This window comes from Symphalangus syndactylus, chromosome 9 (genome assembly GCF_028878055.3).
Source record: "Symphalangus syndactylus isolate Jambi chromosome 9, NHGRI_mSymSyn1-v2.1_pri, whole genome shotgun sequence".
NCBI classification, from domain to species: Eukaryota; Metazoa; Chordata; class Mammalia; order Primates; family Hylobatidae; genus Symphalangus; species Symphalangus syndactylus.
The window spans coordinates 102,639,084-102,665,680 of record NC_072431.2 but is presented as its reverse complement, the minus strand read 5'-3'; the positions used below and the strand labels follow the sequence as shown (position 1 = coordinate 102,665,680).

Sequence of the window (26,597 nt, the reverse complement as noted above, 5' to 3'; positions counted from 1 at the left end):
TACTAGTCATTTGGCAGAACCTGGGTCTCCTAAATCCTAGTCTAGTATGTCTTTCCTTCCTTTCATTGTCTTTGAGTTAAGAAATATAATGGTATTTTAAACTTTGACTAACTTAGGTCATGGAGTTAAAATATTCTTGACATTTTCAAACACCATTACAGGTACATTTGAAGAATACAGAAATAGAAAATACCAAGCTTATGTCAGAGGTCCAGACTTTAAAAAATTTAGATGGGAACAAAGAAAGCGTGATTACTCATTTCAAAGAAGAGATTGGCAGGCTGCAGTTATGTTTGGCTGAAAAGGAAAATCTGCAAAGGACTTTCCTGCTTACAACCTCAAGTAAAGTAAGTACTTTTGCTGTATGTATTTGAAGATTGTAAAACATACCTATGAAATGTATGTAATGTGATTTTCATTTTTAATTCCCCCAGCCTTTTGTTTTGAAAAAGTTCAAACTTACAAAACAGTTGGAAGAACAGAACAATGAATACTAATGTACCCTAAAATAGTTTGCCATTCTTTGTTTTATCTCCCCCATTTATATGCCTTTTTTTCCTGAGCAATGTGAGTTGTAAGTATTATGATAATTTACTCTAAATACTTTAGCATGTCTCCCTTATGAACAAGTGCATTCTTCTTCATAGCCATAACACCATTATTACACCTAAGAATTTAGCATTGATTGAATAATAGTCATTCCCATAGTTAGTTCACATTCAAATTGCCCCAAATGTATTCTTATATAACCTTTAAAATTTTATGATTCACAGTTAGTCAAAGACTACATTATTATTTTGGTTGTTGTATTTTGAGTTGGTTTCAGTCTAGAATAGTGTCCCTACACTTTTTATGACATTGATGTTTTTGGAGAAGACAGGTTAATCTGAGAAAATGTTCTATAATCTGGATTTGTCTGTTGTTTCTCATGACTAGATTCAGGTGAGACATTTTTGCAAGAAAAGACATAGATGATGTTTTGTCCATCCTGTTGGAATCATATCAAAAGTTATATAATGTCGATTTGTTCCATTCTTGATAATGTTAGGTTTAATAATTTGTTTAAAGTTAGGCCTACCTGTCTCTATATAGGTGCCTTTCTTTTCTTTCCCTCTTTGTGATTATTAAGCAATCTGTATAAACACCCTGTTCTCCAACAGCCTTTCCCCAATGGTTTTATTGTCCTTTGATGCTTGTCACCTGCATCAGCTATTATGTTGGTAATAATTAATGATAGAAAAATGGTGATTTAAAAAATTCTATAATTCCTTCTACATTTATTTGTAGGTAATCTTTTATAATGAGGACGTTCCTGTCACCCCTCCCTCTTTTTTAATATAACTTTGGACTTACTGATTTTTTGCTGCATATTATGCATAATCATCATTATTCTTTTTCATACCCAAATTGTTCTGAATTTAACCAGGGGAACCTTTTCAAGCCTGCTTTTTTGTCCTGATATGTTCCTATAATGCTTTGAATACTTTCTTGCTTTATGGCACAACTGTATGTTCTAACTTCAGGTTGTTCCCCCAGACCTGATATTACCGTTTCTCCAAGAAACTCTGGTTTTTTTAGTAGGTAATGGTATTTTGAAACCAAGAACTGGATCCTGTTGCTACTACGGGGCTGCTGCTTGGCACTTTCAGTGGGTATTTTGCATATTTAATTTATATTGATAGCTCCAATTCAGATTTAGTACCTTAGGATTCTTCCTTCCTTTGCTCCATTCCATATTTATATCTCTCTTCTCGCAATGTGAGAACTCTTGTTTCCAAAACATCATTATTACTTGTGTGTTTCCATCCAGCTGTATGCACCAATGTTTTCACAAATATTATATCAATGCCACTTCCAACAATAAATTTACTAAATAAAGCTAAGATATTTTTACAGCTCTTTTTTCTTAGAATATGTTTCACTAAGGATGTATAGAACACCATGTTCAAAAGTTACTTGAACTATTTTTTTTGCATACCTATGTTATAAATTTGTAATAAAATTTCATTTGCTTGTATTTAATTTTAATATTTGCTTTTATTCTGTTTGATTTAATTTTATTGTTTGAATATGTAAAACAGTTGCTTTGCTCAGAAGTCAAAATGATAGAAAAATTTTACTCTGAGGTCTCAATCTCTTCCTTATTTTTTTAAGCCCTTTTCTTACCTATGCCCATAGATAAACATTTTCATAAGTTTCTAGTTTATTCTTATGTTTCTTTTTGTAAAAATAAGCTTATATATGCATGTGTACATGTATATACATACTTCTTTATCCTCTTCTTTCTTAAAAAAGGTGGCACTACTATACATACTGTTTTGCACCTTTTTCTCACCGAACAAAATAAGTTGCTAGTTACTCTATATCAGTTCGTAGAGATCTTCCTCATTTGAAAAAAACGACCACATAATATTCCATTATATAGATTTACCTTGATTGATTCATTATTTCTTATGATGTTATTTTTAGTAATTTGCTATTAAAAATACTCAGACATAGTTAATATAATACCTAAAATGTCAGAAGCGCATGACATCTAGAATTAATGGTTAATCCTTGTTACCTTTTAACGTAACAGATTGCCAGTGCAAACATGAGAAGTGTATTTGATTATTTGTTATTTAATAAGATGCTAAAAATTTCTCTAAGCATCTTTTTCCTATTTAAGCAAGACTTCTGTGAGGAAAAGCATAGTTATGGAAGTACCTGAGAAAAATGACTACTAGTTGCTTAAAGCTTTTTAAAAGATTGTGAAAGTAGTTTGAGGTGATGGTTATAAAACAATTTAAACAGTACATGAGGATACAAAGTAAAATGTAACCTTCATCCCTTCTCAGATAAGTTATTATTGAATTTATGAATATACGTATATTTATATTTTAACACAAATTAGAATTTATACATTTTTTCCTTTTTAAAAAAATTATAAATGGATATCTTGCACTGATATACATATGGATCTTTTTCATTCATCATAACAGCTGCCTAGTATTTCTTCTCTTCATTTAACAACTGTGTAGTATATGTTTTTTGATTGTTTATAGTCTTCAGCTTTTGTAAGCATCCTGCAGTAAACATCCTTATAGCAATATGTAGGCACATTTATAATCCGTAGAATACATTCTTTCAAGTGGAATTACTGGGTCAATGAGTATTTAAATTTTGATAGTTATTTTCAAATTACCTTTCAAAGAAATGTTCTATTGATTTTTTTATTCCCACCAAGAGTATATGAGATAGGTATTGTTTGTAATGTCTGCACAGACTTTGATTATATGCAGGTAGTATATCATAGTTTATCATAAATTCTCATATTGGTAGACATTTTAGGTTTATTTTAGTATTTTATTGAATCCTTGTAAAGTTAAACCTATGTCTATACCCTTTGATAATTTTCATCTTGGAAACTTATGGAAATAAAATTGCTAGATCAAAGGCTGTGAGAATTTTTGAGGTGCTGATGAATATTGTAAACATCTGATGAGAAAAGATGCCAGTTACAGTTTATATAAGCCCACCTGTTTGTGAATGTGCCAGTTTCCCTAAACCCATGCAAATATTGGAATGTTACTGTTTTTTAATCTTTGTTAGTTTGAAAGGCGAATGGCATTTGTTTTAACTTATTTGTTTGATTGTTGGTGAGCTGAATTTTTTACTGCATAATCGCATTTATTTCTTTAAAAAATTTTGTATGTTCATGACTTTTGACTTGTTTTGTTTCTCCTTTCTTTATTGACTAGAAAAGTTATTTATATCAAGTATTATTATACCTTTCTTGAATATATTACATATAATTTTCTTCTAGTTCCTTTTCTTCTCCTTTGATATATAGAATTTGGCAATTTTTTTTTTTTTTTTTTTTTTTTTTAATTATACTTTAGGGTTTTAGGGTACATGTGCACAATGTGCAGGTTTGTTACATATGTATCCATGTGCCATGTTGATTTCCTGCACCCATTAACTCGTCATTTAGCATTAGGTGTATCTCCTAATGCTGTCCCTCCCCCCTCCCCCCACCCCACAACAGTCCCTGGAGCGTGATGTTCCCCTTCCTGTGTCCATGAGTTCTCATTGTTCAATTCCCACCTATGAGTGAGAACATGCGGTGTTTGGTTTTTTGTCCTTGCGATAGTTTACTGAGAATGATGGTTTCCAGTTTCATCCATGTCCCTACAAAGGACACGAACTCATCATTTTTTATGGCTGCATAGTATTCCATGGTGTATATGTGCCACATTTTCTTAATCCAGTCTATCGTTGTTGGACATTTGGGTTGGTTCCAACTCTTTGCTATTGTGAATAGTGCCGCAATAAACATACGTGTGCATGTGTCTTTATAGCAGCATGATTTATAGTCCTTTGGGTATATACCCAGTAATGGGATGGCTGGGTCAAACGGTATTTCTAGTTCTAGATCCCTGAGGAATCGCCACACTGACTTCCACAATGGTTGAACTAGTTTACAGTCCCACCAACAGTGTAAAAGTGTTCCTATTTCTCCACATCCTCTCCAGCACCTGTTGTTTCCTGATTTTTTAATGATGGCCATTCTAACTAGTGTGAGATGGTATCTCACTGTGGTTTTGATTTGCATTTCTCTGATGGCCAGTGATGATGAGCATTTCTTCATGTGTTTTTTGGCTGCATAAATGTCTTCTTTTGAGAAGTGTCTGTTCATGTCCTCTGCCCACTTTTTGATGGGGTTGTTTGTTTTTTTCTTGTAAATTTGTTTGAGTTCATTGTAGATTCTGGATATTAGCCCTTTGTCAGATGAGTAGGTTGCAAAAATTTTCTCCCATTGTGTAGGTTGCCTGTTCACTCTGATGATAGTTTCTTTTGCTGTGCAGAAGCTCTTTAGTTTAATGAGATCCCATTTGTCGATTTTGGCTTTTGTTGCCATTGCTTTTGGTGTTTTAGACATGAAGTCCTTGCCCACGCCTATGTCCTGAATGGTATTGCCTAGGTTTTTTTGTAGGATTTTAATGGTTTTAGGTCTAACATATAAGTCTTTAATCCATCTTGAATTAATTTTTGTATAAGGTGTAAGGAAGGGATCCAGTTGCAGCTTTCTACATATGGCTAGCCAGTTTTCCCAGCACCATTTATTAAATAGGGAATCCTTTCCCCATTTCTTGTTTTTGTCAGGTTTGTCAAAGATCAGATAGTTGTAGCTATGCGGCATCATTTCTGAGGGCTCTGTTCTGTTCCATTGATCTATGTCTCTGTTGTGGTACCAGTACCATGCTGTTTTGGTTACTGTAGCCTTGTAGTATAGTTTAAAGTCAGGTAGCGTGATGCCTCCAGCTTTGTTCTTTTGGGTTAGGATTGACTTGGCGATGCGGGCTCTTTTTTGGTTCCATATGAACTTTAAAGTATTTTTTTCCAATTCTGTGAAGAAAGTCATTGGTAGCTTGATGGGGATGGCATTGAATCTATAAATTACCTTGGGCAGTATGGCCATTTTCACGATATTGATTCTTCTAACCCATGAGCATGGAATGTTCTTCCATTTGTTTGTATCCTCTTTTATTTCATTGAGCAGTGGTTTGTAGTTCTCCTTGAAGAGGTCCTTCACATCCCTTGTAAGTTGGATTCCTAGGTATTTTATTCTCTTTGAAGCAATTGTGAATGGGAGTTCACTCATGATTTGGCTCTCTGTTTGTCTGTTATTGGTGTACAAGAATGCTTGTGATTTTTGTACATTAATTTTGTATCCTGAGACTTTGCTGAAGTTGCTAATCAGCTTAAGGAGATTTTGGGCTGAGACAATGGGGTTTTCTAGATATACAATCATGTCATCTGCAAACAGGGACAATTTGACTTCCTCTTTTCCTAATTGAATACCCTTTATTTCCTTCTCCTGCCTGATTGCTCTGGCCAGAACTTCCAGCACTATGTTGAATAGGAGCGGTGAGAGAGGGCATCCCTGTCTTGTGCCAGTTTTCAGAGGGAATGCTTCCAGTTTTTGCCCATTCAGTATGATATTGGCTGTGGGTTTGTTGTAGATAGCTCTTATTATTTTGAGATACGTCCCATCAATACCTAATTTATTGAGAGTTTTTAGCATGAAGGGTTGTTGAATTTTGTCAAAGGCCTTTTCTGCATCTATTGAGATAATCATGTGGTTTTTGTCTTTGGTTCTGTTTATATGCTGGATTACATTTATTGATTTGCGTATGTTGAACCATCCTTGCATCCCAGGGATGAAGCCCACTTGATCATGGTGGATAAACTTTTTGATGTGCTGCTGGATTCGGTTTGCCAGTATTTTATTGAGGATTTTTGCATCAATGTTCATCAAGGATATTGGTCTGAAATTCTCTTTTTTGGTTATGTCTCTGCCAGGTTTTGGTATCAGGACGATGCTGGCTTCGTAAAATGTGTTAGGGAGGATTCCCTCTTTTTCTATTGATTGGAATAGTTTCAGAAGGAATGGTACCAGTTCCTCCTTGTACCTCTGGTAGAATTCAGCTGTGAATCCATCAGGTCCTGGACTCTTTTTGGTTGGTAAGCTATTGATTATTGCCACAATTTCAGAACCTGTTATTGGTCTATTCAGAGATTCAACTTCTTCCTGGTTTAGTCTTGGGAGGGTGTATTTGTCGAGGAATTTATCCATTTCTTCTAGATTTTCTAGTTTATTTGCATAGAGGTGTTTGTAGTATTCTCTGATGGTAGTTTGTATTTCTGTGGGATCGGTGGTGATATCCCCTTTTTCGTTTTTTATTGCATCTATTTGATTCTTCTCTCTTTTCTTCTTTATTAGTCTTGCTAGCGGTCCATCAATTTTGTTGATCTTTTCAAAAAACCAGCTCCTGGATTCATTAATTTTTTGAAGGGCTTTTTGTGTCTCTATTTCCTTCAGTTCTGCTCTGATTTTAGTTATTTCTAGCCTTCTGCTAGCTTTTGAATGTGTTTGCTCTTGCTTTTCTAGTTCTTTTAATTGTGATGTTAGGGTGTCAATTTTGGATCTTTCCTGCTTTCTCTTGTGGGCATTTAGTGCTATAAATTTCCCTCTACACACTGCTTTGAACGTGTCCCAGAGATTCTGGTATGTTGTGTCTTTGTTCTCGTTGGTTTCAAAGAACATCTTTATTTCTGCCTTCATTTCATTATGTACCCAATAGTCATTCAGGAGCAGGTTGTTCAGTTTCCATGTAGTTGAGCGGTTTTGACTGAGTTTCTTAATCCTGAGTTCTAGTTTGATTGCACTGTGGTCTGAGAGACAGTTTGTTATAATCTCTGTTCTTTTACATTTGCTGAGAAGAGCTTTACTTCCAACTATGTGGTCAATTTTGGAATAGGTGTGGTGTGGTGCTGAAAAAAATGTATATTCTGTTGATTTGGGGTGGAGAGTTGTGTAGATGTCTATTAGGTCCACTTTATGTAGAGCTGAGTTCAATTCCTGGATATCCTTGTTAACTTTCTGTCTCGTTGATCTGTCTAATGCTGACAGTGGGGTGTTAAAATCTCCCATTATTATTGTGTGGGAGTTTAAGTCCCTTTGTAGGTCACTGAGGACTTGCTTTATGAATCTGGGTGCTCCTGTGTTGGGTGCATATATATTTAGGATAGTTAGCTCTTCTTGTTGAATTGATCCCTTTACCATTATGTAATGGCCTTCTTTGTCTCTTTTGATCTTTGTTGGTTTAAAGTCTATTTTATCAGAGACTAGGATTGCAACCCCTGCCTTTTTTTGTTTTCCAGTTGCTTGATAGATCTTCCTCCATCCCTTTATTTTGAGTCTATGTGTGTCTCTGCACGTGAGATGGGTTTCCTGAATAGAGCACACTGATGGGTCTTGACTCCTTATCCAGTTTGCCAGTCTGTGTCTTTTGATTGGAGCATTTAGCCCATTTACATTTAACGTGAATATTGTTATGTGTGAATCTGATCCTGTCATTATGATGTTAGTTGGTTATTTTGCTCGTTAGTTGCTATAGTTTCTTCCTAGCCTCGATGGTCTTTACAATTTGGCATGTTTTTGCAGGGGCTGGTACTGGTTGTTCCTTTCCATGTTTAGTGCTTCCTTCAGGAGCTCTTTTAGGGCAGGCCTGGTGGTGACAAAATCACTCAGCGTTTGCTTGTCTGTAAAGTATTTTATTTCTCCTTCACTTATGAAGCTTAGTTTGGCGGGATAGGAAATTCTGGGTTGAAAATTCTTTTCTTTAAGAATGTTGAATATCGGCCCCCACTCTCTTCTGGCTTGTAGAGTTTCTGCTGAGAGATCAGCTGTTAGTCTGATGGGCTTCCCTTTGTGGGTAACCCGACCTTTCTCTCTGGCTGCCCTTAACATTTTTTCCTTCATTTCAACTTTGGTGAATCTGACAATTATGTGTCTTGGAGTTGCCCTTCTCGAGGAGTATCTTTGTGGCGTTCTCTGTATTTCCTGAATCTGAATGCTGGCCTGCCTTGCTAGATTGGGGAAGTTCTCCTGGATAATATCTTGCAGAGTGTTTTCCAACTTGGTTCCATTCTCCCCATCATTTTCAGGTACACCAATCAGACGTAGGTTTGGTCTTTTCACATAGTCCCAAATTTCTTGGAGGCTTTGTTCATTTCTTTTTATTCTTTTTTCTCTAAACTTCCCTTCTCTCTTCATTTCATTCATTTCATCTTCTATCAGCGATACCCTTTCTTCCAGTTGATCGCATCTGCTACTGAGGCTTCTGCATTCTTCGCGTAGTTCTCGAAACTTGGCTTTCAGCTCCATCATCTCCTTTAAGCCCTTCTCTCCATTGGTTATTCTAGTTATCCATTCTTCTAATTTTTTTTCAAAGTTTTTAACTTCTTTGCTATTGTTTTGAATTTCCTCTCGTAGCTCAGAGTAGTTTGATCGTCTGAAGCCTTCTTCTCTCAACTCATCAAAGTCATCCTCCATCCAGCTTTGTTCCGTTGCTGGTGAGGAACTGCGTTCCTTTGGAGGAGGAGAGGTGCTCTGTTTTTTAGAGTTTCCAGTTTTTTTGGTCTGTTTTTTCCCCATCTTTGTGGTTTTGTCTACTTTTTGTCTTCGATGATGATGATGTACAGATGGGTTTTTGGTGTGGATGTCCTTTCTGTTTGTTAATTTTCCTTCTACCAGACAAGACCCTCAGCTGCAGGTCTGTTGGAGTTTACTAGAGGTCCACTCCAGACCCTGTTTGGCTGGGTGTCAGTACCGGTGGCTGCAGAACAGCAGATTTTCGTGAGACCACAAATTCAGCTGTCTGATAGTTCCTCTGAAAGTTTTGTCTCAGAGGAGTACCCGGTTGAATGAGGTGTCAGTCTGTCCCTACTTGGGGGGTGCCTCCCAGTTAGGCTGCTCAGGGGTGAGGGACCCACTTTAGGAGGCAGTCTGTCCGTTCTCAGATCTCCAGCTGTGTGCTGGGAGAACCACTACTCTCTTCAAAGCTGTCAGTCAGACAGGGACATTTAAGGCTGTGGAGGTTCTCGCTGAGTTTTTGGTTGTCTGTGCCCTGCCCCCAGAGGTGGAGCCTACAGAGGCAGGCTGGCCTCCTTGAGCTGTGGTTGGCTCCACCCAGTTCGAGCTTCCTGGCTGCTTTGTTTACCTAAGCAAGCCTGGGCAATGGCGGGCGCCCCTCCCCCAGCCTCGTTGCCGCCTTGCAGCGTGATCTCAGACTGCTGTGCTAGCAATTAGCAAGACTCTGTCGGCATAGGACCCTCCGAGCCAGGTGCGGGACACAATCTCCCAGTGTGCCGTTTTCCAGGCCCGTTGGAAAAGCGTAGTATTAGGACGGGACTGACCCAATATTCCAGGTGCCGTCTGTTTCCCCTTTCTTTGACTAGGAAAGGGAACTCCCTGACCCCTTGCGCTTCCCGAGTGAGGCAATGCCTCGCCCTGCTTCGGCTCGCGCACAGTGCGCTTCACCGACTGTCCTGAACCCACTGTTAGGCACTCCCTAGTAAGATGAAACCGGTACCTCAAGCAGAAATGCAGAAATCACCCGTCTTCTGTGTCGCTGGGGCTGGGAGCTGGAGACCGGAGCTGTTCCTATTCGGCCATCTTGGCTCCACGCGGCAATTTTTTTATAGGTAGATCTATTAGTGTGATGCCTCCGAAGATTTTGTCCATGCCAACATTGCATAAAATCATCATTTACATTTCCTTCTAAAGGGCTAACAGTTTAGAAACCATTATTGGGTTGCATTTTTTTCCTGATTTTACATTATTTTTAGTACAGAGATTAAAAACAGGAAGTTGAATAAACTAAATTTATTGTGTTTATAATGTTTAAATGTTACAATGTTTAAACATTAATATTAAAGGAAATAATTTCACCACGGCAATTTTAGCTTTTTAAAGATACTTTTAGGTTTGTCAAGCAGTATGAATTACTTTTCATTTTCCCAATGCCTCGTCTTTACTATTTGTATGTCAATGTTTTGTTTTTAGAACTAAGGCCTAAATCTGTTCTGTGTTTTTATAATGATACGAAATAGATTTATATTATATTGGATGTCTTTTAGGGTAGAAAGTAGGAAACATCGGCCGGGCGCGGTGGCTCACGCCTGTAATCCCAGCACTTTGGGAGGCTGAGTCATGCGGATCACGAGGTCAGGAGATCGAGACCATCCTGGCTAACACGGTGAAACCCCGTCTCTACTAAAAAAATACAGAAAATTAGCTGGGCGAGGTGGCGGGCACCTGTAATCCCAGCTACTTGGGAGGCTGAGGCAGGAGAATGGCGTGAACCCTGGGGGGTGGAGCCTGCAGTGAGCCGAAATCAAGCCACTGTACTCCAGCCTGGGCGACAGCGAGACTCTGTCTCAAAAAAAAAAAAAAGAGAGGAAACATCTCTTAACCAAAATTTTTGGTGTTACAAAGAAGCTTTTGGAATGATTTTTATTGGTAGTCATACAAAATGAGGGTCAGTATTTCTAGCTGGAGAGATTCTGGGGGATGGGATCTTTTGTTTGAGCCTCAGTTTGGGCAGGTCCTTAAGCACTGGGTATGTTGCCTGACTCGCTGCACTTTAGCTTCCTTGTGTATAAAGTAGTAGCAGTGAAACCGAGTACATAGGGTTGTTATAGAAGGAACCTAAAACAAAGTTACTTCTTAAGTTTTTTGTAGGCATATACTCTGTAAGTCATGAGTAGAAAAACCAGTATCTAAAATTTTGGCCCTGTTGAAATACGTGCGAAAATTGTTTCTGCTTCTGTTTTTTACTTCAGTGGTTGAATTACAAATATATTTATCTGCTTTCTTCAGGAAGATACTTTTTTTTTAAAGGAGCAACTTCGTAAAGCAGAGGAACAGGTTCAGGCAACTCGGCAAGAAGTTGTCTTTCTGGCTAAAGAACTTAGTGATGCTGTCAATGTACGAGACAGAACGATGGCAGACCTGCATACTGCACGCTTGGAAAACGAGAAAGTGAAAAAGCAGTTAGCTGATGCAGTGGCAGAACTTAAACTAAATGCTATGAAAAAAGATCAGGTAAAGCAAGTTAATTTTGAATTTGCATTTTGATTTAAAAAGCCACTATAATCTCATAAAGTAGTAAATTGTGTTAAGGTAAGACAGGTCAGATTTCTGCCTTATTTTAAATTTAAAATTTTCATTCCTTTTGTTTAGTCATTGTGACTTCTTGGCTTACAGTTAATGTGTGCTGTAAGGGAAACTTCTGTGAGCAATATTCTTAACGGTTGGTGAAAGCTGCCCTATTAATTAAATATATTGATGTCAGATATGTATTGTTTTGTTTGGAATTTCTTAGTAGCTGTATAAAACAGTATTGTGGTTGTTTAAGGGAGTAATAATTGCTTTTCAGGAGGTGGATTATTTTTCTCTAGTTTTTTAAATGAACCTTAGTCCTAAGAATGTAAAACTGGACTTAACAAGAGACCCTATGTTGCTCTGTAGCCAAAATCCCAAAATAAAAAAGTGGCTGGGGGCAGTAGCTCACACCTATAATCTCAGCACTTTGGGGGGCTGAGGTGGGAAGATTGCTTGAGCCCAGGAGTTCAAGACCAGCCTGGGCAATATAGTGAGACCTCATCTCTACAAAAATTTTCAAAAATGACCCAGGTGTGGTGGCGTGCACCTGTAGTCCCAGCTAGTCCGAAGGCTGAGACAAGAGGATTGCTCGAGTCAGGAGGTCAAGGCTGCAGTGAGCCATAATTGGGCCACTGTGTTTCAGCCTGGGTGACAGAGCAAGACTCTGTCTCAAAAACAAAAAAAAGAAAAAAAGTAAGATTGAAGTTGGGGTTACTATTAACATTAGGAGGTATCAGATTTTTATTTTTTTCTTAGAATGTTTGTTTCTTTCTAGGACAAGACTGATACACTGGAACACGAACTAAGAAGAGAAGTTGAAGATCTGAAACTCCGTCTTCAGATGGCTGCAGACCATTATAAAGAAAAGTTTAAGGAATGCCAAAGGCTCCAAAAACAAATAAACAAACTTTCAGATCAATCAGTAAGTATCATTAAATTTACACATAGTAAAATATCTTGTTAGTATTTTTGTTTGAAAATCAAATTTGTAATATTCTAAATATCAATCTTTTAAATATTATTTATCTCTGCTTGATTTCAAGTCCATGGCCAAATATTGTAATAACTCTTCTTTAAAAAAGTCTGGAATTTTAGTTTACTGGACAGCCAACAAAGGAAGCAAGGGCAGCAGCAAGGAAAAAACAGAAAAAAGTCTTCTTTTCTAGATAATTTCCCTCTTAAGTTCTTGATAAATATCTTTGTCACTTAAAACTCAATACTTATTATTGACTTGTGACAATGACATCTATTCTCATTGGAGTTCACCATTAATCATCCCTAGGTCTTAGATGGTGTCTCAGTTGTAATTGGCAAGTTCTTCCTATGCATATTATGAAAATTCCTATTCCTATTAGATTAGGAACAGTTAAAGAGTGTTAGCTAATTCTTTTGTATTCCATCTGAGAATAGGTAGGTAGATTTGTAATACAGCAAAGAAGATGTTTTTGTTTTGAGGTATGTATGTTTCAATGTGGGTCCTTAAATTGTGCTTAAATACAAGGCTTGCTATCTGAGGAACTCCTGGAAATGTAGAAGAAACATATTTAAAACCTGAAATTGAAAGTGGTACTATAGCTCTCTTTTACTATGTGATGCATATGATACTTTCCTTGTCCTACTTTTTTAAATCAGAGGAGACAAGCAAGGAATGCATATAGTAAAGTAGGAAGGTTTTTGTGAAAAAATATGATACTTTAAGTATGACTCACACACGTACGAATTTGGCCTGGGGCCTTTTGAGTACATTATAACTTTGTAGTAGGTTTCTGTGAATGACTTATTTTTGTGGTGTTTTGATGAGTTTATAAGAAAAAGCAAAATATAGTGTATTTCTTTTGCAACATTTAGGTCAGTTAGGAAAATGATGTGTATAACTAAATTTAGTCTTTGTTGGCTTTTAAAACAAGAGCAGCTTTGTGGACTTCTTAGGATTTCCTAAAGTAATATGTAAAAATATTATTTACTTAGTTACTGCAAGAAGGAAATATAACTAATTCATTGACTCATTTAACAACTTATTAACATTTTGAATAGGCTAATAATAATAATGTCTTCACAAAGAAAATGGGGAATCAGCAGAAAGTGAATGATGCTTCAGTAAATACAGACCCAGCCACTTCTGCCTCTACTGTAGATGTAAAGCCATCACCTTCTGCAGGTAAAAATCTTTTAGACTTTTTGTGTAGGGTGTCCTATATTGAAAAGTACTTATACTGCCTTCTTACATGTGTAAGAATTTCGGGATGTTCATAAAAATTTTCATGTGATAAGTGAAGGAATTGAGGCAATGAGAAAATAAGGGTATAAATGTAAAATAGAGTCATGCATGTGGTGAATATACACAACATGAATATATAAAATGTGAATGTAAACTAGTAGTTATCTTCTTGAGACTATTCACACATGTTAAAAATGAGCTGGTGCTTGTGAGTACTCATTTGGGCTACAGAGGACAAAAGCCATGAATTGAATTTTTACTTTATGTTCCATTAAATCTATGGAATTTTGAAGCATTTTATTTGTGGATTTTAATTTTTAAATTCTGCAGGGGAAAAATCCCCTATTAGTCTCATGTTTTTCTATTTATTCATTTATTTTTGGCTGCTTTGGATCAATGGGGTACTTCTTCCCTTGTCAATGTACCTGTTGGCTGATGAGTTAAGTTTTTATTAGTTTATTAACTTATACAACAGAATAGAGAGACATAGTGAAAACACGAATAACATGAAAATTTGGATTAACTAGGTTTTCATCTGTCCTGATTTTTTCACTTTTATGTAAATTTGACAGTAATGACGTTAAATACTAGAGAAAGTATATTTTCTTGTTTAGTGTGTGGAGTAATTGATCTTTTAAGTCTTTTTAAATGTAAACATCTTAGACTATTAAATATTAGGTTTATCCCCTGTAGGACACAATTGAGCCTTCTATTTCCGTGTATCCTCTGTAATACCTAAAATGGTGTTACAGGGTATTTACTTAATAAAGACTTAGTGGTAATGAAGGGCTAGAACAGTGATTTAAAATGTGTTCTTGGCGGGGTATGGTGGCATGCGCCTGTACTCCTAGCTACTCTGGAAGCTGTGGCAAGAGGATCACTTGAGCCCAAGAGTTTGAGGCTAGCCTGGGCAACATAGTGAAACCCTGGCTTTCAGAGAGGGTAAAGAGAGTTCTCAAAGTATGGTTTTCCTACTTACCCTGTCTACTCAGTTATATAAGGAGAACAATTTTTGTGCTGTTTTGGAACTCTTTTTAGCAAAATTTTGTTTGTTTGTTTGTTTTTGAGACGGAGTCTCACTCTGTCCCCCAGGCTGGAGTGCAGTGGCGCGATCTCAGCTCCCTGCAACCTCTGCTTCCTGGGTTCAAGCGATTCTCCTGCCTCAGCCTCCTGAGTAGCTGGGACTACAGGTGTGTGTCACCACGCCTGGCTAATTTTTTGTATTTTTAGTAGAGACAGGGTTTCACCGTGTTAGCCAGGATGGTCTCGATCTCTTGCCTTGGCCTCGGCCCGCCTTGGCCTCCCAAAGTGCTGGGATTACAGGCATGAGCCACTGTGCCCGGCTGCTTTTTAGCAAATTTTTAAAAAATCAAAGAATAATCCTTTATTATTGAATGCGAACTTCGTTCTGGCCAAACACACATTTAAAAATTCTCAACTAGAGTTTATATATCCTTCTTTGTATATCTAGGATATGAGTAGATATTTCTGTCCTTCAGTATTCCATTTATTATATTTTACAATATACTGACCTTTAAGTTATTCTGAACAGGAAGATAATATAAGGGGCAAAATACTTTTTAACAGTCTTATTTTCTGCCTTTCTACAGCAGAGGCAGATTTTGACATAGTAACAAAGGGGCAAGTCTGTGAAATGACCAAAGAAATTGCTGACAAAACAGAAAAGTATAATAAATGTAAACAACTCTTGCAGGTAAGTTAACTACCTTGTAAGTGAAAGAGATTTATAAAATGTTAATGACTTAGCTTACCTTTATTATTTTGATTGATTGGTATCTTTGAGTTTCTTTTCCATCCCTATATACTGTTACTTAGTTTCACTTTGGCTTTTGGGTTGATGAGGTGGGCGTTTTGTGTACCTGCTCACATAGGCATGTGTGTAGCATCATGAGACCTAAAGCTACTATTTTCTTTTCACCTAATAAAATGTTCTTGTTTGGGTAATGGGCAAATAGTTAATTGAGGTTAGAAATTATTATCTGTCATCATATAAAAGATTCATGAAAAATATTTGAACTTCATAAAAGGGAAGTGCTATTTTTAAATTTACTATTATAGGCCAGGTGTGGTGGCTCACGCCTGTAATCCCAGCACCTTGGGAGGTCGACGCGGGTGGATCGCTTGAGGCCAGGAGTTCGAGACCAGTCTGGCCAACATGGTGAAACCCTGTCTGTACTAAAAATACAAAAATTAGCCAGGCTGTGGTGGAGCATGCCTGTAGTCCCAGCTACAGTATCCTGAGGCAGGAGAGTCACTTGAACCTGGGAGGCGGAGGTTGCAGTGAGCCAAGATTGCACACTGCACTCCAGCCTAGGCAACAGAGCGAGTCTCTAAAAAAAAATAAATAAAATAAATTACTATTATAATAGCAAAGATGTTTACATCTTAAAGTGACTAGACTTACATAGTGGAAAAGGGAATGTTAACCAAATGAATTGTCTCTTATGGTGTTTATTTTGATTATTATTATTTTATTTTATTTATTTTTTGAGACGGAGTCTCACTCTGTCACTCAGGCTGGAGTGCAGTGGCGCGATCTCGTCTCACTGCAAGCTCTGCCTCCCGGGTTCATGCCATTCTCCTGCCTCAGCCTCCCAAGTAGCTGAGACTACAGGCGCCTGCCACCACGCCCAGCTAATTTTTTTTATTTTTAGTAGAGACGGGGTTTCACCATGTTAGCCAGGATGATCTCTATCTCCTGACCTCGTGATCCACTCGCCTCAGCCTCTCAAAGTGCTGGGATTACAGGCATGAGCCACCGTGCCTGGCCTATTTTGATTATTTTAAACAGCTTCATTCAGACTTTTCTGGTTTGCAGCCTTCTTGATGTAGTATTCAGTACTGGAATATTTAAAGGAAAAGGGAAAATGCTTCTCATTTATATCAATTTGGCATAGAGAGGAAAAAGTGTTGTTTGTGCAAGTGATTTTTGTTTGTTTTTTTTAAATGTGCTTTTTTGTGTGTGTGTTTGTGTGCATTGGGGAGGGGAGGGGCATTTTTTTAGAGCTATAGAATAAAATTTACACATTAGCTTCATGTTACTGTAATTTATTTTACAGTAATTAAAATATTTTATGTTACTTATAAATATCAAAATCTTTTAACCAAAGTTAAAATGAACTTTTTTTTTTTTTTTTTTGCTTGAGAGAATCCTGTGGAAGGGTTGATTAGAACAGTTTTACTCTTGAGTTCAGGGTAGTTTTTTGTAAGAGTGAACTGCATTTTCCTTAAAGATGAAACAATTCTGGATGAATATTTCAAGATTTTTCTATAGAAATAGTATTGAAAGGAAGATAGAATAATGTTCAAGCAAAAACTTTCCTCAGGGTGCTTTTTTTTTTAAAAAAAAAAAAAAAAAACCCATATTGAGGTATAATTGAAATCCAATGAATTGCACGTACCTAAAGTACACAGTTGGATCAGTTTTGACATACACAGTTGTGAAACTATCACCCCAGTGCCATCACTCTCCCAGTTTTTTTGGTACCTGTTTGCAACACATCTCTTTCGTTATCCTTATCTCCAGGAAATTATTGGCCTGCTTTCTGTCACTATCAATTAGCCTACCTTTTAGACAATTTTATAAAATGGAGTCATGTAATATGTACTTTTTTCCACCCACTTTCAGCATGATTATTTGAGATTTATTCATATTATTGCATATATTTATTCCTTTTTTATTGTATCATTTGTTTATCCATTCACCACTTGATGGGTAGTTGGGGTTGTTTTTCGGCTGGTACAAATAAAGCTGCTTATGAACATTTGTTTACAAGTTGTTTATGGACGTATGGTTTCTTTTGGGTACATATCTAGAAGTGAATTGTCTGGGTGATATTGTAGTTGAATAACTCTATAAGAAATTGCCGCCTGGGTGCAGTGGCTCATGTCTGTAATCCCAGCACTTTGGGAGGCCGAGGTGGGAGAATCACTTGAGGTCAGGAGTTTGTGACCAGCCTGGCTAATATGGTGAAACCCCTTCTGCACTAAAAATACAAAAATTAGCTGGGCATGGTGGGGCACTCCTGTAATCCCAGCTACATGGGATGCTGGGGCGGGAGAATCATTTGAACCCGGGAGGTGGAGGTTGCAGTGAGCCAAGACTGCACCACTGCACTCCAGCTTGGGTGATAGAGTGAGACTCTGTCTCAAAAAAAAAAAAAAGAAATTACCAAACTGTTTTGTAAGGTGTTTGTACCATCTTACATAGCCAGCCTAATGGGTGTGTACTGATAGCTCATTGTGGTTTTAATGTGCATTTCTATAATGACTTGATGTTGAGCATCTTTTCTTATGCTTATTTGCTCTTTATCTCTTTTTGTGTGAGTGGCCAAATCTTTTTGGTAGTTTAAACATTGGGTTGTTCACCTTGAGTTGTGTTTTTTTTTTCTGGATATGTCTTTTGTCTGATATATGTAAGGTGAATATTTTCTCCAAGTCTGTAGCTTGCTTTTTCATTTCCTTAATGATGTTTTTAGAAAAGCAAAATTTTAATTTTGATAAAGTACAGTTTATCAATTCATTTATGTTTTATGCTATTTACCTTCTAAGGAATGTTTGCCTAATCCAAGGAGATAAAGATTTTCTCCTGTGTTGTCTTCTAGAAGTTTTATAATCAGCTTTTCTATTTCGGTCTGTGAATCATTTTGAGTTAATTTTTGTGTATGATATGGAATGTATGGTATGGATATTCAACTGACCTAGCATTATTTGTTTAAAAGATTTTCCTCTCCATTGAATTGCTCAAAGTATATATTTTAAGTGTTCACATTGAACAAAATGTTCCAAATGGAATTGGCCTAATTACGTTTTTGTCACGATTTGTAACTCCTCCTTTAAGATAATCTGGTTTGTAGAGAAGAGCAATGTATAAGAAGTCAACCTAAAAATTATCTTGGTCAGCAAATCCTAGAGTTTATCATTGCATGGAAACAACAGCATTATAAATATGACTTTATTTCCTCCCTTTGCAAAAGTAATATATACTTATTGTGAAATGTTGTAGTGTTCCAGAAATGAAGAGTAGAGATGGCAAAAATTACCTCTATCATTCTGATCCCCTGAGATAAGAACTATTAATATTTTGGTTTATATTTTTGTATACAACACAAACATATAGATATTGTATTATAACTGTGTAAAACAACTTATAAACAAAAATGGATTGTATTATATATTCTATTTTAGCAACTTGCTATTTTCAATTAATGTATCAACATTTTTTCTTGTCAATTTGTACATCTGCCTTATTTAAAAATATATACTGTTTCATTGTGTGGATAGAAAATGATTTATCCAATTGTCTATTAATAGACATTTGATTATTCCAGTTTTTATGCTGTTACAACAGTGTTATAATAAACGTGCAGCACATATCTAAGTACGTTAGTATAGATTTTCACTCTACATGCATTTAAAATCTTTTGGTAATTATACTAATTTCATTTAGGATGAGAAAGCAAAATGCAATAAATATGCTGATGAACTTGCAAAAATGGAGCTGAAATGGAAAGAACAAGTGAAAATTGCTGAAAATGTAAAACTTGAACTAGCTGAAGTACAGGACAATTATAAAGTAAGTTTGGTACTCGTATGTAAACTTAAGGCATAAACTTCTGAAAATTTGTTAAGTATAATTTTATTCAATCTAATGTACATTTTAAATATGGATAATTGATAGTTTTTTTTCTACAAATAAAAATTTACTATATATTTAGTTACATAAATACTGTTCATTAACTTTGAATTGAGAAAATGGATACCATTTGCGTTGCTATCGTGGCTTTAATTCTGTGGATTCAGATGGCTATTAAAATTACATCTTTTAATTGTGTTTATTTTTAAAGATGAAAAGTGATCATTATCCTCCTGTTCATTTTGAAACAAATATGAATGCATATGTAAAATTATTTTAGGATGGCTGGGCGTGGTGACCCACTCCTGTAATCCCAGCACTTTGGGAGGCCAATCCGGGAGGATTGCTTGAGTCCAGGAGTTTGAGATCAGCTTGGGCAACATAGGGAGATACCCACCCCACACCAGTCTCTAAAAAATAAAAATTAATAAATAAAATAATTATTTTGGGGCCTTGACTTTTTTTGGAGTACAACAATATGTCATCAGTAATTTTAAAAATTTGGCTAGAGTTTTAACATTTATCACTAAAGTATGTGACTGTGATCCTAAATGAAATACTGTAAAAGCAAGTGATGTAATCTTAACTAATGAAAATTATTTTTGCCAATATAATCTTAGGCAACAGACAAGCCCAAATGACCAATGATACTGTAAGAATGTTAGAGAAGGTCAGGCACGATGCCTCACACCAGTAATCCCAGCACTTTGGGAGGCCAAGGTGGGTGGATCACGAAGTCAGGAGTTTGAGACCAGCCTGGCCAACGTAGTGAAACCCCGTCTCTACTAAAAATACAAAAAATTAGCCAGGTGTGGTGGGCACCTGTAATCCCAGCTACTCGGGAGGCTGAGGCAGGAGAATCGCTTGAACCCTGGAGGTGGAGGTTGCAGTGAGCCAAGATCATGCCATTGCACTCCAGCCCAGGTGACAGTGTGAGACTCCGTCTCGAAAAAAAAAAAAAAGAATGTTAGAGAAAAAAAGAAAAACAGGCTGTCTAGCTTAATAAGTAGAGATATGTATTTCTTCTAAGGAATAAAGTATAATTTAATATATTTTAAGAAATGTATGTAGATATAATTTTCATTTTTTTTTTTTTTTTTTACTGAAGACCAGGAATTCTAAATGGTTTAAATGTAGCTAATTGTACCTATGATCTAATTTTAAAGTTAGAATTACTTTAGTTTTCTCTTGTAGGGGCTGGAGATGTAGCACATTACAGACTAAGATACATTAGCTTATTATTTCTGTGATCCTTGTGGATATTCTTTTCAATAACTGGCACCTTCCTTAATTATTTACTAAGTGTGAATCATGAATTCATATGAAAAGAATTTTTTGCATATTGACTAGGAAAATGGTTTAGTAAATGTCTATTGAAGCCTATTTTACATAAAGTACTATGTTAGATATTATGTGGGTGATCACATAAGGCACAGTGCTATGCTTAAGGAGTTTATAATCTAGTAGAGTGCTAGAAGTGTAATGGTAGTGTGCACAAAATTTTCATACCACCCTAGGTAATCATCTATAAACCATGGGAAGCTAAACAGGTAATTTTATTTCATTAATGTTAAAAGTAAGCATTGAGATCAAACAACATATCTAAAATTACGTAGCTGGTAAATGTGTTTGGCTTTTTATTTAGTTCTTTTTGCCCTATTTTGTACTGTTCTGACACAGACTAACACTGACCAGACAAGGCAAAATGTGATAAAGCTCCACACGAATGATAAGTTTAATTGCCTTAGAGTTGTTTCCAATCAAATATTTAGGGGGAAGACATTGTGGAGTAACTAGACCTTTGAAAGAACAGACCAGAGGGGAAGAGAAGCAGAGCTAGGGAAAGGAAGCAGCAGCGTTCTAAGTAGATGGAAGAGCATTGGAGTTCAGAAGTGGAGCGCGTAGTCTGCGAACTGTGAGCAGTCTTGATCATTAGGACTTGAGTAGCTGTAATGGAGTAGCTTAGGCTTGAATGATAGCTTGAAGCCAGGTTTTAGAAGGCCTAAAATGGAATTTCGGCGCTAGTTCTGTTAAGAATGTTCTAGGAGAAAAGAGACCCAATCACAGCGAGTCTTTTTGAAAATAATTTGGCAGCATTGAAGAGGATTTAGAGGTGGGAAGGGTTTGAAGGTGAGGAAATCAGGTAGGAATATTCTTAGAATGAATTGATGAAGACCACTTCCTTTTGGGTACCTTCCCTGATCACTTGCCATTGAATGGGTTACGTGTCTACAAGAGAAAGCTGTGAAAGACATCTTTAGGGAAGAACCATTGAAGAATGATTTTATTTGTATTTGTATCCATTAATGCTTAAACTGTAATAGGTGACCAGTGGGTGGTTGCTGAATGTATGAATGATTTAGAGACTGAAAGTGTTGGGGAGTGGAGAAAGAGGAAAAGGAAAAAGTATTCCAATATAGTTTCTAAGCTTTAGTCACGGTGTAGTCTGAGATTGAATTCTGTTAACAGAAGTACGAAAGTAGGCTTGGGACATTAACTGTCAATTTAAAAGGCAGATTTGGAATTTGGGAAAGAGAAAGTGGTACGTGAGTTAATATTTGTGATTTATTCCCGGGGGGGTGATATTTGAAGGTATGGAGGAAAGTGAGTTTTCAGAGAGAATATTGAGAGAAGAGGCCAAAGAAGAAACTTTGGAGAATACTCATATTTGGATTGGGAAGAAAAAATACACATAAAAGGGCATGGGATGATGAAAATATTCATGCAATTTCACATAAACCAAAGGAATAGTTTTAAGAATAAGGCAATTTGGTCAATAAATGACAAGTAATTCAGAGAAGTCAAAGAATTAGCTGAGGAAAATACGTGGATTTAGTAATAGGAATTATTTTCATAAAACGGTATAAACCAGATCTCAAAGTTGCAAGGAGGGAGTAGGTAATGAAAAAAAATAATGAAATTTCTTTCTTTATTCAGCTTCAATTGGCAGAGAAAGACAAAGAAATAAGTGGTCTGACTTCACATTTGGAAAACCTCTCCAGGGAGAAGGTATTGAGCAATATAGTTAAAAAAATGTATATCATATGAAACTGAATAATAATAGAGCTTTATGAAGAGACACACTTTGAAGTTCATGTGACAATACAATGTTCAAATTTAGCAAAACAGTGAAATTTCTAAAAATTACATGAAATGTTTATCAGGTTTTCTTTTGTAATAGGAAACATTTTTGAAGTTGTTTAATGACTTACAGCAAAACTTCACATTCACATAGAGCAATACATTTGTAATGTAAAAGATACTATAGTGCAGCATTTCTGAAAGTGTGGTCTGTGGTCCTTTTGGTGGTTCCCAATCCCCTTTCAGGGGCCTGCAAAGAAACAATTTTCATAATAATACTACAACATTATTTGATTTTCTCCCTACTGTTACATTCTCACTATGTGAAAGCAGTGTGGAAAACTGCTTGTGTATTATTATGAATTAAGGCAGTGGCACCAAACTGCATTAGTAGTTATTGTATTCATCACCACCATGTGCTCACAGTAGAGAAAAAAAAGCCAGTTGCACTGAAGATGTTAAAACAATAAAATGTGTTAATTTTATTGACGCTTGACCCTTGGGTACATGTCTTTTTAGTATTCTGTGTGATTAAATGGAAAGAACCCCCTAAAGTTCTTTTGTTGCCTAATGAAGTATGATGGTTAATAAAGGTAAAGTGCTTGTTTGGTTGAGTTGTGAGTTGAACTAGTCTCTTTTTTCATGGAAACTGTTTTTACTTTAAACAATTTCTATATTCAGATTTGGGTATTTGACAGATATTTTCTCAAAGTGAAATGAAATGAGCCCGTTATTTCAAGGAAAAACAATTGATAATATTATTTTGCCATTGATAATATTTGAGCTTTTAAGCAAAAACTAGAATTTTGAAAAACTTGTTATCTTCCACTGTGAGCTTGATGCTTTCCAGTGTTTACAAACTTTTCTAATGAGATGGGTATAATATTTAGACTGTATCTTTTTTATTGTATAGCAAAATTTGTCAGCATTTAGAAGATCCACATAACTCAGTGAACTAGTAGTTTTCCAAATGACCAGCGATGTTACAAAATCATGCATCATAAAAGAGCCATTCTAAGTGCAAGTTAGATCTCAAGGTTGTATGAGGTTACTGTGATAGTTGTGAAATTCTGATTTTTCAACTCATCACTTTTTCCACATTTGTCCTTTGGCATTCTACTATAAGGAATAACCTTCCTTTGTCCTTGTTTATGTATGTCTGTGTGGTATTGTTCCAGCAATGATTTTCTGATGCCAAAACTGGTATTCTACAATTCAGTTCAATTCTGATACTAACTACCACGAGTTAGCGTAGACCCCTCAGGTTAAGGCTCAGTCCCACAGGACTGCTCCCACTTTAGAGGCCAGTTACAAGTGAGGTCCTCAGGCTACTGATAGCAGTCATTTTCTTACACTTCTTCACACGTAAGTACTTAATAGCAAAAACTATTATGTACCATTAATAACAGTGAAAAAATAATGTGGCAGATGTGGAATTGTCTACTTGTGGCATCATGTCAATGCTCAAAAAGTTTCAGTTTGGAACCTTTCAGGTTTTGGATTTTATATCAGGGAATGCTCAACCTGTGTATGCTTTTTCTCAACACTGCTATATTCTGAAGATCATTCCATATATAAAGTTCATAGAAATCCTCCATCTTTTTTTAAACAGCTGTGTAGTAGTCCATTATACATACCATAATTTATTCAACCAACTTCCTATATTTGGCCATTTAGGTAGTTGCTAATATTTTACAAATAATACTGCAATGAATGATTCTATGCACATATAGTTTTCTGGTGTTGGGGTGGTACCTTCAAGGTAAATTCCTAGAAGTGTGATTGCTGGTTTGAAGGATAAATGCATGTGTAGTTTTGTTAGAGATTGCCAGATGCCCTTTCATAGAATTTATATTATTTTTCATTTCCACCAGCAATGAATGAGAAGTGGACCTGTTTCCCATATAAATTGTAATCAGGCTTTCTAATTTTTGCATATGGGATAGATTAGGAATAGTTTCTTAGTGAGTTTTAATTTGCATCTGTATTATGAGTGAGGTTAAACATCTTATCTTTTTTGTAAGTTCTTTGGCTCATTATTCTCTGATTTTTGGTTTGTTTTACTTATCTTGTTATATATATATATATTTTTCCCTGTTAGAGATATTAGCCCTTTATTTGTGATACATATGTGCTAAGGATTTTCTCTCAGTTTATTTGCTTTTGACTATGCTCACTATGCTTACTTTTACCATGTAAATGTTCTTTATTTTTGTGTAGTCTGAAATGTGGTACTGCCTTGACCAGCAGTGTCAGCACCATCTGGAAACTTGTTAGAAATGCATATTCTTTGCCGGGTGCTGTGGCTTATGCCTGTAATTCTAGCACTTTGGGAGGCTGAGGCTTGTGGATCACCTGAGGTCAGGAACTTGAGACCAGCCTGGCCAACATGGTGAAACCACGTCTCTATTAAAAATGCAAAAATTAGCCAGGCATGGTGGCTAATGCCATGAGCCCAGCTACTTGGGAGGCTGAGGTGAGAGAATTGCTTGAACCTGGGAGGCAGAGGCTGCAGTGAGCCGAGATTGTGCCACTACACTCCAGCCTGGCCAACAGAGTGAGACTCTGTATCAACAACAGCAATAACAACAAAATGCATATTCTTGGGCCCTGTTCTGGTCCTGCTGAATCAGCAGCTCTGGAGGTGATACCCCAAAATATGTGTTTGACAAAAACCCTCCAAGTTTTTCTGATTTATGCTCAACTTTGAAAACTACTGATGTGTTGCATTTGGATTTTTAGTTTTCCACAGAAAGCATTCCCTATACCCAGGTTATAGAGGAGTTCAGTTGTGTTTTGTTCTAATACTGATAGAGTTTCAGTTTTTTGTTGTTTTTTTGAGGTAGTGTCTTGCTGTGTTGCCCAGGCAACAGTGCAGTGGCACGAGCTTGACTCACTACAACCTCTGCCTCTCAGGTTCAAGCAATTCTCCTGCTTCAGCCTCCTGACTGGTGGGATTACAGGCTCCCGCCACTACGCCTGGCTAATTTTTGTATTTTTGGTAGAGATGGGGTTTCACCATGTTGGCCAGGCTTGTCTCAAACTCCTGACCTCAGGTGATCCACCCGCCTCAGCCTCCCAAAGTGCTGGGATTACAGGTGTGAGCCACCATCAGTTTTTTTTTTTTTTACATTAAAATTTCTTATCCATTTAGAATTTATTCTTGGATATCACAGAAGGAATACATCTAAGTTTATCTCCTTCTAAATTGCTATCTGGTTACCTCAATCCATTCATCAAAATGCCGGGTTTGTGTCAGTGATTTGAGATACTTCATTTATTGTATAATAGATTTCCATATGCAGTTGGGTCTCTTTCTGTACTTTGAGTACTGTTCCATTGATCTGTCTACTCATATGGTAATACCATGGTGTTTTAATTGTAAGAACTTTGTAGTCTGTTTTAATATTTGGTTGGGTTAGTCCTTTCTCATAACTCTTTGTTTTCAGTGTTTTTCTAGCTTTTCTCTTGAAGGGTTAGTTTTCCATAGCAATTTTAGTACGAGCATTTCTAGCTCTAGACATGATTGTTGGTGTTTTGATTGATATTGCATTAAGTATATACATTAACTTAGGGATAACTAACATCTTGGTGATATTTCTACCTTTTAATAAAGAACAGGCAATGTGGGATGTTTTGTTCACATCTGTTTTGTGTCTTTCAGGAATTTTAAATAATTTTCTTCCTATGGGTGTGAAAGAATTCTTTTTAAAGTTTATTCCTAAGTATTTTTGTTTTTGCTCTTGAAAATGGGATTTTCTCTTTCATTGTATGTTGTAACTGGTTATTGTTTTTGAATATGGGGCTCTTGAACTTTTTGTAGTTTTAAATTTTTATGTAATTTCAAACTCAAGTTGAAAAAATAGTGTAGTGAACTCTCGTTTATATTCTTTCCCCACCATTTGACAGTAACTGGAGGTGAAGACATAAGAGTCGCTGCATATTGTACCCTCAGTACAAGGATGTTCTTTCAGCCATGTTAAAGTTAACAGATTTAGGAAGTTTAACACTAACACAGTATTATCATCTAACCTACAATACATATTGAAATTGTATCCTTAGTACTTTGTTTATTGTTTATAGTCTTTTCCTCCCTGATCTAGGATCCAATCCATGATCATACATTGCATTTAGTTGTCATGTGTTTA

At 36.4% G+C, this 26,597-nt stretch overlaps 1 protein-coding gene across 12 annotated transcripts in view; it reads left to right on the top strand.

Moving 5' to 3' along the window:
- Nucleotides 1–26,597, top strand: part of TAX1BP1 (Tax1 binding protein 1) — a 96,698-nt gene that overhangs the window by 48,191 nt on the left and 21,910 nt on the right. For 4 of the 12 annotated variants that reach the window (XM_055293587.2, XM_055293588.2, XM_055293585.2 and 1 more), the window contains exons 8-13: nucleotides 162–347; nucleotides 11,210–11,434; nucleotides 12,270–12,416; nucleotides 13,529–13,652; nucleotides 15,323–15,426; nucleotides 19,183–19,308. In XM_055293587.2, coding sequence (XP_055149562.1) covers nucleotides 162–347; nucleotides 11,210–11,434; nucleotides 12,270–12,416; nucleotides 13,529–13,652; nucleotides 15,323–15,426; nucleotides 19,183–19,308 — 912 coding nt within the window. Of the gene's footprint in view, nucleotides 1–161; nucleotides 348–11,209; nucleotides 11,435–12,269; nucleotides 12,417–13,528; nucleotides 13,653–15,322; nucleotides 15,427–19,182; nucleotides 19,309–22,305; nucleotides 22,378–26,597 lie in introns of all 12 variants that reach the window. The other 8 variants (XM_055293586.2, XM_055293580.2, XM_055293583.2 and 5 more) reach the window with 3 other exon arrangements.